The sequence below is a fragment of the Hippocampus comes genome, unplaced genomic scaffold (assembly GCF_001891065.2).
Source record: "Hippocampus comes isolate QL1 unplaced genomic scaffold, H_comes_QL1_v1.1 scaffold132, whole genome shotgun sequence".
NCBI lineage: Eukaryota > Metazoa > Chordata > Actinopteri > Syngnathiformes > Syngnathidae > Hippocampus > Hippocampus comes.
In genome coordinates, this window is record NW_017805467.1 from 3995949 (window position 1) to 4013620 (window position 17672).

Below are 17672 nucleotides of genomic sequence, written 5' to 3' on the forward strand. Positions count from 1 at the left end.
GGACCAGACATTATTAGAAGTACCAAGAACTAAACTGAGGCTCAGAGGGGATCGAGCCTTTTCTGTTGCTGGTCCCTCTCTCTGGAATGACCTCCCACTGAACATTCGGCAAGCCTCCTCGCTGCCCATCTTCAAAACCCGCCTCAAAACTCACTTGTATTCTTTGGCATTTGACTCAGCATGACTTAGATTTGTTCTTGGTTTTGCTGTTCGGTCCTTTCTACCGTCTTTATTACCGATTTGCTTTACTGTTTGTTGTATATGTTAAATTGCTCCATGTACAGCACTTTGTATGCAGCGATGGCTGTTTGAAAGTGCTCTATAAATACAGTTGAGTTGAGTTGAGTCACGGCGAACCTGTTTTCTGGGCTTGGTCATGTGACGTTCACAAGATGAGACCTTAGGTACTGTTGTGTCATTTTCAGGGGACAGCAAACAACATCTCCAGTTATGTGCACGTTCACACAATGTGACGATAAAAGGGGCAGAAAATCTCACCTGCTGTGATCAGGACTGGAAGTTGACCTGCGCAGGCCCTCCTGGTCACCATCTATAAATAGAACACTATGTGACTTAGCGGCAAAAAAGTTTAGAGCATGGAGGGGATGACAAGAAGTCAGAGAGAAGACAATCAGGAACAACGAGTGGCGTTACCCATGAAAGAAGCACAAGCAATTCGCCACATCACTAATCCCCAACCAGAGCCGTTCCCTCCGTCATGATTGTCAACACTGCTTTCTTCTTGATCTCGTCACCTCTTGATTTAAATGAACACCTCGCTGCTATTGGAGTGCAGCAGCTTCATGAAATCCCAAACTGCAGCCAAAGCCGTTGGCAGCCGGCGAATAGTGTTGCTTAGCAAATATATTACATCGAGGCATGAGAGCAGAAGGCGGCTGTGACTACTGGATGGTGGTCCGTGCAAGGTCAGCCAGTTGGCTCCGAAAACTCATCGCCACAGTCATGCTTGATGAGATTTAGAGTACCACTAACACTGTACTTGTTCATAATCAAAATACAGTCTTCTTTTTCTGACAGTCGGTGAAAGAGTATACAAAATATGGAAAGTGGTAGTTTTACAACAACATTGTACAAATACGTACAATACGTAGACAGAAATTTAACGGAGTAAAATAATTTTGCTGTTCTGAATTTCCACACGATTTTTTTTCTTTGGCCTGGTGGAGAAAGCTGGCAACAAAATACAGAGAAACAGATAAAAGAAAAAAAAACCTTTCGGGGAAGTGCCTTCATCATCCGTACGCCCACCTGTACTCGAGTTTCCTGCCAAGACATACATTCAGAATCATGCAAGTTTGCAGGACTGTGTTATCTAACCTTTGACACACACTCCCCTCCAAATACATTGGAACAGAGAGTTAAATTTCCTTTTTTTTTTTTCATAAGACTGCAAACATCTGATTTATCAAAAGATTAACATGAGAAAAAACACCAATATATGAGCTTTTATTGCGGGTATTTTCCTCTGGATCAGCTACACAACATAGAAGACAGGCTCTTCAGCGCTGAACAATTAAATTAAAATCGGCATTGCAATCTAATTAAAATCTAATTAAATTTTCAAATCGTATAAGGCTGCAGTTTGGGAAGGAAAAACAATTGCTTCCCATTGGGCATTCAGTGAGGTTGATTATTTTACTTACCAATTCATTTATTTACAGTGGTGAGCTGAATTCAGTCTTTACCACTTTATTGAATTTTGAAATGTTTCTGTACAATACTATTTCTCACCAAAAGAAGTTGTGTCTCATTATAAATAATGCTAATCTCTTTAATATAACTCGATCCAGATGGAAATAACGAGAATTAAAGTCTGAAGTGTTGACCTCAAACAAATCTATTCAGTCTATCGCATAAACAAAACACTGGCTTCACTGTTCGAAAACTTTTGGAGAGGACTGTATAATTATTATTACTAGTATTTTAAAAGGTTCACGTTTACCTCAGGGATGATGGGACAGTATAAAAACATTTTTTTAAAAACAACTTACGAGAAAGATGCCTTTTGACATTTCCCTGTAAGACAAGAAGACAAAAAGGCAACTTAGATACCCAGCGCTTATACTGTTGTCAGACATAAGAACAAACCTACTTTAACATTTTGCAAGGTTTGGATTTTTATTTTTTCGTTTTAGCCTCATTCTCTTATTCAAAGGCATAATAATCCTTCGAGACCACGAATGCATACTATACCCTCTGGTTAGGTGGCAGGGTAAGAGTTCCAACGGTAGCTTTCAGCTCCTTCTCACAAGCAGCGGCACAGCTGCGGTTGCTGTTGGTCACCGGTCTGATCTGGATTTGGAACTTCTTGGGTTCGTCATCATCAAAATCGGAGTCACTGGAGTAGAAATTTGTGTCCTTCTCTTTAGAGCAACGTGACAACAAAGAGTCAAGGAAAAGCCTCATAACACATGCCGTGATGCTGTTTGGTGCAGGTAATGTAAAAATAATAATCATAATAATAATCATAATCTGATAGCATCCACAGGGTACACTAACCGGTGAGCACATTACAATAGATGAAAACTTGGTAAGTTTTTACAGCCCACGTTCCCATATCGGGACAGAGTCCTTGGAGAGAAGAAATAAATTAGATTCTTGGAGCATAAAGAAGGAATACAGAAAGTTCATAAAACAGGCGGAGATGACAAACAGAGACAATAGCACATTAGAGGATGTGTCAGAGATTGTTTGTTTTTTTCAACGTACCAACCACTTCCTGTCTGTTTTCACTCCTTGTCACATGAGGTTGTATTGTGTCTAATGAGGAAAAAGAGGGCAGTGACAAAGAGTTTTTTTCAACATACCAACCACTTCCTGTCTCTGTTTTCACTCCTTGTCACATGAGGTTGTACTGTGTCTAATGAGGAAAAAGAGGGCAGTGACAAAGACGGCAGTTGTTATCTTGAGGCTGTCAGGACAAGGCAGCGTTAGCAATGATAAACAAAAAGTGACGCCAGGGCATGAGTCAGTTTAGTGCACGTGTTGGTGCGAAGCAGTTAGTCTTGAATTTCTCCTCGAGATTTAATGACGGTAATCATGCACACATTCATTTGAGTTAATTAGAATATAGATTTAAGCAATTGTCTCACTCAACAGTCAATGACGCAATCAATGTCACCGTTTGTTTAAACATCCTTACCTCTAATTGCACTCCATTTGAGATGTTTCTATTGAGCATTTCAGTGTGCTCAGTCACATGAGGTCTAATTCAGTGAAAACTGCTTGTTTTCTGTGTGTGATGTGAGAGTCATGCTTGTGTAATCTCGAAGACACATGGGATACTATAGTTTAGTTTGACTGAAATTATTTTTATGTGAGACCGAATCCTGTGCTGTGATGTTTATTTTAATGCAAATTAGGGATGTAGGTATCCGTAGAAAACCTACGCAAATACACGTGAACAAAATTGTTGGTTTACCCCCCCCCCCTTCATGAAAGAAAAATTATATTAATAACAACAGCAACAAAAGAAATAATAATCAAATGGAAAATTCATCAATGAAAATCAGACATTACTTTTCAATTGTGGCTCAAAAGAATTTAAAGAACCCTCATGAAATAGGCCTGGACAAAAATGATGATACCCCTGGAAAGACAATAGGCACACATTCAACCAAGATATGTCATCTAATTCGCATCACTGGTGTCTTCAAACTTGTTGTCTCAGAAGATTAGAAAAATAAAACTATCGACAAGCACACGAAAGGTACATGTTATTAGACCATCTTTAGGCAAGCTGATGTTCCTGCTACTAGAGGTGCACATATTATTCAGAAATTTCAGATCCACGGGACTGCAGCCAACCTTGCGGGATGTGGCTCCAGGAGGAGAACTGATGATAAATTGAAGAAACGGCTAATACAAATAATAACAAAAGAGCCCAGAAAAACTTCCAAAGAAATTAAATGTGAACTCCAAGGTCAAGGTACATCAGTGGCAGATCGCACAACCCGTGATGAGAGACGAACAAGGAGGACACCACAGTTGAAAATAAATCATAATAAAATTGCCAAATTACATATTACTAAGCTACAAATCTTCTGAATTAATATCCTACGGACAGACGAGACAAAACTGGAGCTCTCTGGCAACGCACATCAGCTGTACGTTCCCAGACACATAAATGAAGCATACCAAGAACAGAACACTGTCCCTACTGTGAAACATGAAGGAGGCTCTGTTATGTTCTGGGGCTGCTTTGTTGCATCTGACACAAGGGTGTGTTACGTAAATCTGTGCAGGGTACAATGAAATCTCAAGACGATAAAGGCATTCTAGAGAGAAATGTGCTGCCCAGTGTCAAAAAGTTTGGTCTCATTTCAAATCATAGCTAAAAACACCCAAGCATGGCGAAGAGCAAAAAAATGGGACTGTTCTGAAGTACCGGTAGCCTTCTATGAGCCCTGATCTAAATCCTATTGAACACCTGTGGAAGGATGCGAAGCTTGTGAAATATGCCTTGTGAAAATAGTACCCTTCAAACTTGAGACGATTAGAGCAGTTTGCTCATGAAAAAAAGTGCCAAAATACCTGCTGAGAGGAACAGAAGTCTCTGTGAAAGGTAGAAAAATTGTTTGATAGCAGTGACTGTCTCAAAAGGTTGTGCAACAAAATATTTAGTCAAAGATACCCTCATTTTTGTCCAGAACTGTTTCATGTTTTTTTTTTTTATTATTCGGTTTAACTACAATTCAAAAGAAATATTTCATTTTCAATGGTTAATATTTTAAAATATTTTTTTTCTTTTATGATTCTTATTTTTCCTTCATTTATAGAGGGGTACAAACAATTTTGTCCACATGTACCGGTATCTGAGGAGATCAGGCAAATGCAAAAAGGCTGGAGCCAACATTCAAACCCTTAACCGAAGAAGAGGCAAACTTGGTAACAACGGTAGCATGCTGCCAAAAAGTAATTCCCTGTATGTGTATGCTGGGATAGCAAAGAAATCCATGAATAAACTACTCCCAATTAATACTGTCTATTACCCTCATATTCGTCATCCATCCATTCTCTGTACTGATTATCCTCGCGATGGCTACGGGTGTGCTGGAGACTATCCCAGCTGACTTGGGGCAAGATTTAAGCTACACCCTTAACTTGTCACCAGCTCGGATTTGAACCCACAACCTCTGCACTGTGAGGCGGATGTCGTAACCAGTTTATCACTGCGACACCTATATACATACGGTACTATGAAAATACAAAGCGAGTAACTCTGAAATTCTCATCTCCTAAAAAAGAAACTAAAATTAAATTAAATTTCAAAATGGATATACATTTTTGTCAAACTGCACATTTGGTGACGCTTTTGCAGAAAAATGTTATGCTCCCAGAATGCTCAAAAGTCGTTCTTGTTTCTCTTGGCCCCATAACAAATTTGTAATTAAAAAAAAAAAAAAAATACATAAAATAAAATAAAGATCTATTATCATTAGTTCATTGTGTGTCCAAATGCCGGTAGTGTTTTGAGCGGGGAAAAAGGATATCATTTTGAGTGCTGTCAGCTCGGATGACAAATCCTTCATCATCAACATCAAAGGGTGAATTCTGCAAAACACAATTAATTGAAACTTTAGGACAGCCTGATAAAAATAGAATCAAGCAAAGGGGTGGGATTAAGTCACATATGTGGAAGTCACAAGCGAGTGTCGAATCGCAATGTGTCTGCACCTTCTTACTTTCCACTATTGACTAGTAGCTACACATTGCTTTGCTTTTTTGGCATTCTGTCATTGGCGTCTATGTTTAGGTGCAAGGGAGCTACTTTCAAGTGCACATCACTTCACCTCGTTATTAAACAGAAGGGGGATGGGAGGGTGTATGACTGTGAATGGAAATGCCACAGTCGAAACAAACAGTTCAGATAGTTTTCACATACCCTCTCACCCCTACTTACGTTATGTACCTGTACTTAAATGTTCACAATGGCATTTTTGAAATTATTTTTTTACTCGTCCCAAACCAGAGTTCCTATTGCGAGCTTCAACTGTGACATTAGCTTACCTGTCTGTGGGATTTGTAATGACAAACCAAGTTCAATCTTGTTATTGTTTGTTTATTCCGTGATCTTAAAACCATGCGTTTAGCCTTTTCCTGTTTTTGTCTAGGTCATCGACAAAATAATCATTTCAAACTAATGATCCTCAAAGTTGCTTCTATAGCTGTTGGTGTTTAGGATGCCACTTCATACGTAGAACTGAAAATCCTTCAAGAGACGTGACACAACCAACAACTGATGGATGAGCTCTCACCAAACTGGAAATAGGAAACTGAAATTAAGCACAAGAGCAGCATGGATGAAGTGGACACACCGTCAAAAACCCCACTGAGCATGTGGAGAAAAATTTGCATTGTGGGGAAAAACGTACCTCAACAATATACCGGTAGTTGTAGTTTTGTAAAAAAAAGTGACCCTGCAAAATTCGCAGTTTTTCTAATATCTCAGTCTGAGACTCTGATGTGACTAAAAACTCTAACTTGCATTTAATTGTGAGCAGCTGTGGAATGACAGTTTTCCAAGGGTCTTTTCCAAATCTTCCAAGTCTTCTGATATAGCGGTAGCTTTAGATGTGCTTGCACCGGGTCTTATACAGCCCTATACTGCAACGTGAATAGGCCGAATAATTTAAGGTAGATTTGGAATGCAATGCAGGACAAACAGAGTGCCTGAATAATACAATTTTGAGTTAGTTGGGTTTTGTGAAAAATTACACAAAATGAGTTCTAGCACCTAATGTTGGTTTGCTATCCAGAAGTTTTGTGCCATCCTTGAATGCTAATTTTTAGGCACGGGGGGATCACAGAATGTGGTTATTTGATTTTTCAAACGCTTTGGTGTTGAAGGCTGGATCATTTATGCATGCATTGGGTGTGAAATATATCAAGACATTTTGTCTGCATTTAAAATACAGAGTATTTTTGTCATGAATCTGGTTAGGAAGTGCATGGTCTTCCTATGTGGCAGGACAGTAGCGCTTATGAAAAATTGTGGCCCCCACCATCATTTGAGTTGCCCATCGCTGTTATAAAAGAATGAGAGTTTTTGCAGTCAGACTAGATTGATGTTATTGTCACTAGCAAGTGCTGAGGTGGCTGTGAGTAAGGTGGAATACTGACCGGTATCTCTGTCACAGCGGAATCCCTGCAAAACAAACACCCGGGAATCAATATGCTTTAATTATTCAGTAAAATAAATTGAAGCCAGAAACAAAATAATCTACAGCCCATCAAACAAAAGATCAGGACAAGGTTTGTCTGTCTGTGTGTGTGTGTGTGTGTGTGTGTGTGTGTGTGTGTGTGTGTGTGTGTGTGCGCGTGCATGTGCATGTGTGTGTGTGTTCATTTCTTTGTGTTTACGTGGAGTCTGGCTCCTTGTCCCTCTTGCCCAGTCCGGGGATCCTGAAGGCTTTTGCCCGACTCTTCTTCCCACCCTCAGGTGCTGTTGCTGTTATGTACTCCTCAAAACCAACTACAGCTGCAGCACACACAAATAAGCACTTGTCCGTTTATTTGGTATGCCCTTGCCATGCACAGTTTATACAGTGTAGTACACACTGCTTAAATCCTTGTATTTTAACTACACAGAAGCTCAAAATATGGATTTACTCCCACTTTATTTTCCTAGTCTGAATTATTCTGTCATGTTCATCATGTGGTCTTGCAAGTTGAATTTCGTGCAAAGTAGGCATTTTATCTGGGTGAGTTAATTACCTGGCCTCTCCTTCCCGGTGCCCTTCAGTTCAGCAAATTTCTGTATGAGGTTATTGATGCCAATGTTTTCTACATTTTGCTTGAATTCCTCATGTACCTGCAGCAGAGAAGGAAAATGATCATTTTGTTGCAAAATATGCAAACAGTTTATGGAAAACTGGGTGTGATGTTGGGGCCGAGATGTTACCAGTGGCCCAAAATAATGCATGGCTAAATGTGTCTTTTAGTGAGCCGTCAAACATACCTGCCCAACTTGTACATGAGTATCTTCGATGGAGTGGGAATAACCTTTAATTAACTGCTTCATCTGTTGCAAATGGGCCTCCTCAATTTCCTGAAACCTCTACACAAACACATATCCATACAGACACACAATTAGTCTTTTTTTCCACCTTAATAGTTCATTCCGCATGTACTGAGATTTTATTTTGAAAATTCTTTCATTCTTGGGTTACCACTGAGACCTTGTTGAAATATCTCCATTAGCCAGCATGTCGTATATAATGTGTGAATGTCTGCAATTAGGTTACTTATTGTTTTTCACAGCACCATGGGAAATGGCTATGCTTTCTGTGGGCAATTAAATCTAATAAATCTAATCAAAAAGTCCAGAGAAACAATATCTTATAAAGATATGAACTATAATACAAAGACAGGAAAAAAAAGAAAATGTTATCCACAAGGAAATAGCTACTTACATATAAAACGATTTCTGCAGGCATTAATATTTAGCAGAAGGCTGTATAAATAATCACTTTGTATAATGATCATTTACTTCCAGGAACTAATATGTGACAATCTTAATTTTTGCTGAATATGCTGAAAACTCCATTAGTGAGTCACTTGCGGATGCTCTATTTATTCTTAAAGGTTTTCCAATAAGCTTTACAAGAGATAACTGTAAACAATAATTCTCAAAAGCATTTGAAATGTAAAAGAAAGAGGCAGTCATTACGGTTTGTTGATTATCTCCATGGAGAGAGCAACAGTAACCATGGCAGTGTGGAGGTAGTTATTAAGGGAACAAGGGTGCAGTATGTATGATTAGATAGGTTTAGTTTTGATTTCTGGGCGGAGGCAGTGGCATAATGTTGACTAACATGTCAAGAGACCATATGATTCAGGAGGTTAAGAGTATGGTTGGGACTGAAAAGCACATATAAATTGTAAATGTAAGGTGGTGGACAAAAAAAAAAATCAAAAAATGAAAAGGGTCTTGGAATCAGAGCTGACCTGAGCAGACTCGTTCATCTTCTGTTCGAACTCTCCTCCTACACGATTGTGCTTTTCAATGCACAGTGCAAACGATTCTGCCGCTTTCTTCGACTTTAGCTCCGCCTGGTAAGGGAGAAATGACCTCATATTATAATTAATGGGAGAAAAAAAAAAGCTTGATTTGTGAATTTTTCAAAATCAATGTTATCCATCCATCTTCAACACATCCATCCACTTATCCTGAACGGGTCATGGGAGGCTGCTGGAGCCTATCCCACCTGACTCGGGGCGAAAGGCAGACGACACACTGAACTGGTTGCCAGCCATTGGCAGGGCGCATAATGTTATCAATTGCAATATACATTTATTTATTGATTGAGTCCCACATTGCTTAGAATTACAGGTGATTTAAAAAAAACAAAAAACAAATAATAAGTAGGAGCTAACCTTCTCCTGTTCCTTTTGTGGGGCTCCCTCCTTCCTGAGCCGCTCCAGCTCTAAACATTTGGCATGGTAACCCTCTTTGGACTTCTGAAGGTGCCCGCTCTGAACTTGCAGCGCCTGCACGGCCTCAACGGTCCCCACCATTTCCTCCTTTGTCTGAATAACATACACAAAAAAATATGGTGAAATATATTAGAATCTCTTTCTCTTCTTTTTACAATGAGAGAAAAATGTTCCCAAATTAATATACCTTGCGATGAATTTTGACCTGCTCATCCCCGTACTTGTTGATGTCCCGAATTAGATCATTCATCTTTCTCATGAGCTCAAGATGGCAGAGAGCCAGTTTGTCAGAAGACACCCTGAACACATCCCACATTGGTGCAAACGTCCTGGGGGAAAAACACACACACACACACAAACGCAATGCAAATAAGAAGGAATTCAGAAATTCCAGTGCTTCTAGTAACCAAATTGTCTTTTCATGAGAAAAGCTACATGTAATATTGTTTTGGTCAGAGTGCCTTGACTTTTGCCCACCACATTGAAATGAGTCCATTTTTGAACATATGGACCACGTAATTAAAATCCATCCACTTCCTGAGATGGTAACAACTAGTATGTGGCCACAGTGACCCTCACCTTCCCCTTTGAAATACACAACATAAGTATTGTTTAAGTATAGCAAGACTGCTCCTTCACTTTGAAAGGATGGACAAATGTTCTCCTGCATAAAAGAATAACATACAATATATATGACAAGATGGTATAAGTGCTTGGATTATGTAAGTAGCGCAGAGAACTGAAAGAAACAAAAAAAAGAACAAGCAGTGACTGTGAACATTTGGCTGGATGGTTGTGCAGATGGTACTCATCCATAACTTATACGGAGCCATGGCACTATTTATAATAAAGGATCAACACACTTCCACTGACACAATTTATTGGCAATCTTTATTTTCATGTGACCACTCACCCTTGCGGGCTTCCATTGCTGGCCATTTTAGCCAGTTTGCCCATGGATTTAGAGTAGGTTTCCTCAATGGCAGCTCTGGAAGAAACAAAAAATATCAGCAGAATAACATAGAGTGACTCTTATTTAAAGATAGTCATGGAAGCCTGAACATAGCAGCACAATTCAGCCCGACACACTCTGCCCATCTGTAGTGCAAAGGTGCATCGGAATCATCTTTATTTTTCATTCCTGTCCCTTATTGACTAACTCAAAAAGCAGTGGCGCACAACATCATAATTAAGGCCTGATATTTTAAAGAGGATGCATATTTTATTTCACAGAATGTCAGTGCTAGGTAAATGCTAATATACTGTAAGCTATGCTGTAAATATTAATGGACTACGGTAATGTGGAAAGGCTGCGCATTAAACTTTAAAAACAAATCTGCAGACCCCAAGGGGATATGAGGCAACAATATTCATCCAAATATCCAAAGGGGAAACATAATTGTTTCTGAGGACTTTGAGTTTAATATAAACACACACATGGTGCTGGTCTTGAAATATGTTCAAGTTGTGTATTTGTGTGGGTATCGAGCTATAAGCTATCACCATTGCTGACAGACGGCAACAACAAAAGAAAATTGGTGCAGTAGGTCTTTTCTTAAAAATCTTCTCTCTTTTTTTTAAAGACATCCGGGAACGTAGGTGAAGATGAAGATGGATGTACTCTTGTATTTTATCAGCACCACATACTCGCTCATCCTGTAGGATCCCACACTCGTCAATTTTGGACAGCTGGTTTGTTGCCTGTCTCAGCAGAGAAGTGAATTGTCCCTTCCAAGGAATAAGAATAGGGCCTCCGATTATATCACTCGCAGTGACAGTGCATGCTGCCTGTCCGCCCTGCATGAGGAAACTCATCACGGCTTCCAATTTTATCATAGCTAACTCTTAATTGGAGTAGATCCAATATAATAAACCATTAACTTCAATAAGACATGGGAGCACATCACTTCTGATTTAATGTAAAAAGTGGAACAAATAAGGTCAAACACAACCTGTTGAAAGACGCTGGTTGATCTCCAATTTAGTTTAGAACTCGAAACAATGTAAATGTAAGTAATCTGCAGCAAGGACAAACTGTAACTATGATATCCCCTTTGTAAAGCCAAGCGTATAATATACTGCGTAAGTGTTGCTGAGAGTGTGTTCACGCTACCATCTTCGACAAAGCAGCATCAGGAAGGCATCAATCATGAACAACTTGTAAAGATAAAAGCATGAAATCCAAGTGGGTCTGCTTAAAGCAGCTGAACAATTTCGCACAACACCGGCAGAATCCCCTCAAACACTTGAAGTACATGCGTGCAGAGATCACACGCATAACCTCCCTCATAGATTTTCACAAATCCGCATCAACCTTACCTCTCCCGTACAAACTCAGCGAGTTCTTTGGTTGCCAGCTGGCCATGCTTCATGTTGTGGTAAAGCACGTCAAAGCCTGCATTCTTCTCCCCCTGTCAAGACACAAATACATAACGCAAATTCTTAAAACTCTAGCTGCTAGCTAACAACAAACCAGTGTGACGCTCGAAGTAATTCTTTAGTGCTATACTGTATAGTACAACTGTTTCTGAATAGATTCAGGATGGACAAAGACACAGTTTTTGGAGCAGGAGGAATTTGATCAACATAATATAGTATTAATTTATGAAATTTGAAATTGACCAAATCAACACCCCTTTTAACTTATGGTACTGACATGAATTTTACTACAAATGCCTGCTTCGTATCATAAGCCAGGTTTTCAAAAAGCTATGTCCTCTGTAACCTGTTGGAGAAGAACAGACCGATTCCCAGTTAACAGGGGAATGCCTGGAATGGAAAGGAAGGCTTGAAAACACACACACACACACACACACACACACACACACACACACACACACACACTAGACTGGAGTACGTGACAAAACAAACAGTGAGCACTTTAGGGAGGTCTTTGTGGAAACCAGGAGCAGGTTTGTCACTTTGATCAGCTCAGGCATGAAAAAACAGACACAAAGCAACTTCTGAGCTGTCTTCATCATCACTGTCATCACCTCCTTCCAAAAATACTTGACATACAATGACTACTACTAAGAGTCCTTCTAACCATCATGATTATTTTACATGTATTTTAATATTTCAATTAAATAATTCATTATGTCGGACGTTACATCCACCCACCCGGGTGTCCTTTGATTAATGAAGGAATACAGGAGGCAAGCAGAAGTGCACATACAGTATTAAAAAAAAAAAAAGAGTTTTTGGTACTTTGCATTTAGGCCCGACAGATTTATGACTGAGAGAGGGCAGATAAAAGATATATCAAGTATCACGTACAACTTTATTGTCAAATGTGCATTTCCTCCCCAGACAACAGACATCAAGAGGAGCTGCTGCGGGTGCCCGCGCCGCCATCAAAAGAACACTTAACATAAAATGACAAAATAATACAACACAATACATAAAACAGACAGTCGTGCCATCTTCACCACTTTTCCTCCATTCACTTTGTTGTTTGAAGCAGTAATAGATGAAAGAGGAGCGAATCAACGTTGCAACTATATTTATTTAGAACGGTGTTCCTGTCGGGTCAGAACTGGTTGCCATAAAGGCCTAACATTTGTCCTAACTTAATCCATCAATATTGCAGCGTGAAGAAGTAGGGCATCCAGGGTCAAAAACAAACACAAGTCGTCAAACTATAAGGCACTGTAGCCTCAAAATACTCCCAGATAGTGTAGGTTGTTTTTTCTTGTTTGTTTTTGTTTTTTTTAATAAAAGTGGAGTTGTCTGTTTGAATTGAGGCAAAGGCTGAAGAGATTGATGATGATGACTATGTTAAGAATTCAAGCAGTTGGCAGGCCTCTGCTTTTGCAACCTGACCCTCACAACAGCTAGGTGAGCTGCCACTTAAACCAACCCCCCCTCCCCACACACACACACACACACACACAGATTCACACACACACGCACGCACACACACACGCACACACTCCACAGCAACTGTTCACTCTTGCTAATAGCCGAGTCACTAGGCCCTAGTGTCTGTCAGCTGAACATTCAGTATTAAGGATTGTTAACATTAAACAAATTTGAAAAAGAAGAAATATGAGCACTTCCACGTTGAGCAACGCAGCACATTTGAAAAGGCAAATAGATTCAAATATTAACTCAAGGTGTTGTTACTTTGCGCTTCATGACGGCAGACTCGTACTTGTGTTTGATTATATCTGTCCTTAGTCATGAGTTGATTTTGTGAGAAAACTAACTGTGTTCCAGTGTTGCTTGGGGTAACTCCCTTCGTAAGTACGCCACTTCAACTGTGCAACTTTGATTTCTCTTTCAACTAAAGTGTTTTTTTTTTATGTGTACAGATTCATTTGTGGTGGGGATTTAATGCAATGTGTAAGTTTTTTCAGCAATTTTAAGTGTACATCAGATGGTAGGAAGAAGTGATTAATCCACTGTTGCTTCACCACGGCTTCCTTTTCAGATTTTGTTGACAACAATGAACACAGATGGCCAATCCTAGGGGGTTGATTTAAAGTGTCATGACACTTATTTGTGAGGCAGACAAAAGAGCCTACAGTTGCTCCTCATAATATTCCTTCTATTGGAACACAATCCCCGAGCAGTGTAAAATCAAAAGTGCATGTGCAAAAAAAAATCTTTACAAGAGCCGTTGGATCTACATCAGCGGTGTCCAAGTCGCTCCTCAAGACCCCCGATGCAGCCTGTTTTAGGTGTATCCTTACTAGAAACATATATGCGCTAGATCAAACTGTGAGCAGATGTAAAAAAAAAAAAAAAAAAAAAATCAATAAAAATGCAATAGTTGAGTCTAATGACAATCTAGCACTTGTGATTTAACAACCCCCCTCTTCCCTAGCCCATTGTCAATCTCTTAAATTAACCATTCTGGTTACACACGAGGGAGCTCATTACCATCACAATGAAGAGACTGAGGGGAGAGAAGGAAGTATGGGGAGGGGTGTGAATGTGTAAAATCTCTACAGGGCAACTTTCGCACGAGTGCTTCCTGCGAATGACCATTTGCTCAGATTGGTGAAGCGGGATGGTAAGTGGGGCTGAAAATTGTTCGAAGGAAATTAAAGATGCTGTTAAAGCCTGGGATAGGCTGCAGCATGCCCGCAACCCTCATGACAATAAGCCATTCAGAAAACGAACTGCTCAAGAACCCTTGGGTATTCGTGCCTCAACACTTAGGGATGGGCATTAAATTTGATGAGTCTAATCAGCTGATTGTGAATATTTTGGTCAATATATCAATTTTGCGGCTAACCAACATGCCACTTCCCGGCAGTATTGCCATTAGGGGTGTGAGCGATATATATCACCATCACCCTCCAAAAGGAAAGACACACGAGTCTATCGATGGCCACAAATTAGGAAGAAGTGATGAAATCCTCAGTCGGCGAATTAGTGTGCATAAAACGGGCAAAGGACGAGGAAGTGATACATTTTCATTCTGTGAATCAGCAGGCAGGATCCAGTCACATGATTCTGTGATAGCAGCCAAGCGACCGTGTTATGCAAATATGGAGGAGTCTCCCATCTCACCGGATAAATTTATCGCAAGGCGCAAGTCACTTCGTCATTGGCGAAGTGGCCAACGGAGAGCGCACTTGGCCTTGTGGGGTGGGCAAGAAAAGCCAGGCGGCTCGCCGGCCTACAAGGCACTCGGGGAAAACCTTGCTATATAGTGTCAAGTCAAGTCAACTTTATTGTCAAATGTGCTCTATGTGCAACATACAGCACAGATGAAATTTCTTTCCTCTCAACCACAGTGCAAACACAGGTATATAGTATATAATATATATTGTAGTTCTTGAGACACTTACCCAAAAGTTGTTCTGAAAGGAAGCCATCATCACTCAACAGATAGTCACCGTGCTCTGTAATAGAAGTGGAAAGGAAGTATATTTGTTAGAACTTTAGTTCATCTTTTGGCAGATCATCTTTACTGTCGGAAGACAAAAGTTCTTCAATTCCTTCTTATTTGCCATCTAACAATCAAAATTCCCAATTCGTGCTTTCTTTTTCCAGAGAGACTAACATCTCTGTACGCCATATTGGGAGGAGCTAAGTTTAGCATGAGTTGTGAGTGGAAGTTAAGAAGAGTCTTTGCTGCAAATGGATCGACAAGATGAGTTTGAAATGAGATTTAACTGTTCTAAATTCTTTTTTTTTTCTTTTTTTTGCAGGGGGCCATCAAGTTATCTTGTTTTTTGTCATTTGTGGCAGCCTTAGGTTGTCGGCCACGGTGAACAGCAGGGCCGTTCTGTGTCATAAAGGCTGAGATCTGAACAAGAAAAAACAAGGTTTATTACCAATCTCTTCAAGAAAACACGAGATAAATTCAGTGTAGGATGGTGCTCCTGGGGAATAACAGATTTATAAAAGACTTCAGAAGAACATCCCAGAGGATGGGCAGGCGAAGGAGGAGTGATTGGAGGGATGGTGAGGTGGAAGAACCACCAAGGAGGTAACTGATTGGTGCGTGGGCCTACAATACTCGTGTGGTTTAGTTATGAAATCGATTGAACTGAAAAACAAAACCCTTTCCTACCCCCCGCTTCTATTCATTGTATGGCCTCAAAAAAAATCCATAGTGGTCGGGCCCGACACAGCACAGCCTCTCATATTTTTACCAGTCAACTTAGGGCAAAAGGCAGACAGACTCCACCCAGCTGTGGTCTCCGGTTAGTCCGTGCAATTGCAAACGAATCATTATTTGGGAATTAATCTTACGCTAGCTGCACTAAAGGTTGATAGCGAACCACTAAACTCGTCGTCATAAATCGCTGCAAGCTAGGCTTGGAAATGTGAATCTTAAAACACGGTTCTGAATGCAAGATAATGTCAGCAAAAATGCAGTGGATCAGTCAGAAAGACAAAGCAAGTGGTTTATCAGCGGAGCCATTCCAAAGTATTATCTGTTCACAGAGCGCAGCCAAACTTGCAGCCTGTCTAACACTACACAGATTGCCACCATCCAAAAAAAAAAAAAAAATTAAGTCTGGTGGACAGATGGGAACGAATGAAACAAATTCTCACACCCTGATAAACACAAGCAGCCCAACGTATTATTACTACACAAAAACAGCATCTTATCATGCCAATGTGAACATGCTTTATTCCACCACCACAGAACCCTGGGTACTCGCAGATGTCTTGAACAAAGAGATGAAGGACAACAAACTCACACCTCCGCAACACCAACATGGTCTCCTCCCTCGGTGGGTTAACATTGCTATGAGAGGTTGAAGAGGTGTTACACCACAGGTCGTGAAGTACAAAATGCTACAGTGCAGGCTCATTCGCCACAAGAACAAGCGCAAAACTGGGTCCAGTACAATGGCAGTGCTGAGCACATAGTGTAATGAACGTACTAAACCGTTTTAATAGGACAGGTACAGGTATAAAGCAGACAAAACTATGTGGTTTAATCATAGCCATCAATTTTTCAAGCTGATGAGGAAATGAAGATGAAACAATTGTCATTTTAAAGATAATTTAAAAAATAATAATAATTTAAACTAATTTCTCCACGTTTAGCTGAAACCTGAGTTCAGTCACAGTGGTTTGCATTTGAAGAGCCATGAGCTTCTAACCTCCCAGTTTGCCGGCTCCTTTCTGTGAGCATTTTGCATTCTCTTTACATGTGTTGTCCAAGATAATTAAACACTAATAATTGCAGTTAAGTGGAAACCTTCACGGTGCATTGACTCATCTGTCCCTCAGTTTGGCAAAGCAGGCAGAGAAGACCATATTGTGTCAGGCCTTATTTGTCAGTTGAGCTGCAAACAAGCATATGAGTGTAACGGACACCACCTTGTGCAATGTACGTTCATAAAACCTCACAGCTCTAAGCCTTCAGAGGGCACTGGCCACTGAGTTGGCACCCTGAGCTTTGAGCTCAGCGGTCAGCGCACAACACTTCAGGCTGGTGACATGGTGGTACTGCGTGTTCGAACCCCGAGTGGGTATGAGATGGACGGAGCAGAAATGCAATAGCTGTGGCCACAGATGTTGGTATAGACACGCTTCGTAGTTTTATGCAGAATTGCCACAATTTGCACTGGCCCTCTATGCCTGTATCCATGATATTATATGCTAAGTTTCAATGATTAGTTCATATTTAGTGTCTTTATACTATATTAAGCTTTTAAGAAAAGAGTACTTCTCTGAAGTTACTTATTCGCATGTTGTTTTTTTGCTTTTGTAGTATAAAATCTTACTGAATGTTTAAG

The 17672-nt window shown here is 40.2% G+C and overlaps 1 protein-coding gene across 2 annotated transcripts in view; it reads right to left on the reverse strand.

Moving 5' to 3' along the window:
* Window positions 1–17672, reverse strand: part of fcho1 (FCH and mu domain containing endocytic adaptor 1) — a 38685-nt gene that overhangs the window by 12448 nt on the left and 8565 nt on the right. The window contains exons 2-16 of one of the 2 annotated variants that reach the window (XM_019875281.1): window positions 15261–15314; window positions 11779–11870; window positions 10373–10447; window positions 9647–9788; window positions 9400–9552; window positions 8971–9075; window positions 7982–8080; window positions 7738–7834; window positions 7384–7501; window positions 7144–7168; window positions 5514–5574; window positions 2215–2396; window positions 2013–2037; window positions 1234–1284; window positions 499–550 (exon numbers count right to left, since the gene is read on the reverse strand). In XM_019875281.1, coding sequence (XP_019730840.1) covers window positions 499–550; window positions 1234–1284; window positions 2013–2037; window positions 2215–2396; window positions 5514–5574; window positions 7144–7168; window positions 7384–7501; window positions 7738–7834; window positions 7982–8080; window positions 8971–9075; window positions 9400–9552; window positions 9647–9788; window positions 10373–10447; window positions 11779–11870; window positions 15261–15290 — 1307 coding nt within the window. In that variant the 5' untranslated portion in view covers window positions 15291–15314. The remainder of the gene's footprint in view (window positions 1–498; window positions 551–1233; window positions 1285–2012; window positions 2038–2214; window positions 2397–5513; window positions 5575–7143; window positions 7169–7383; window positions 7502–7737; window positions 7835–7981; window positions 8081–8970; window positions 9076–9399; window positions 9553–9646; window positions 9789–10372; window positions 10448–11778; window positions 11871–15260; window positions 15315–17672) is intronic. The other variant, XM_019875282.1, reaches the window with a different exon arrangement.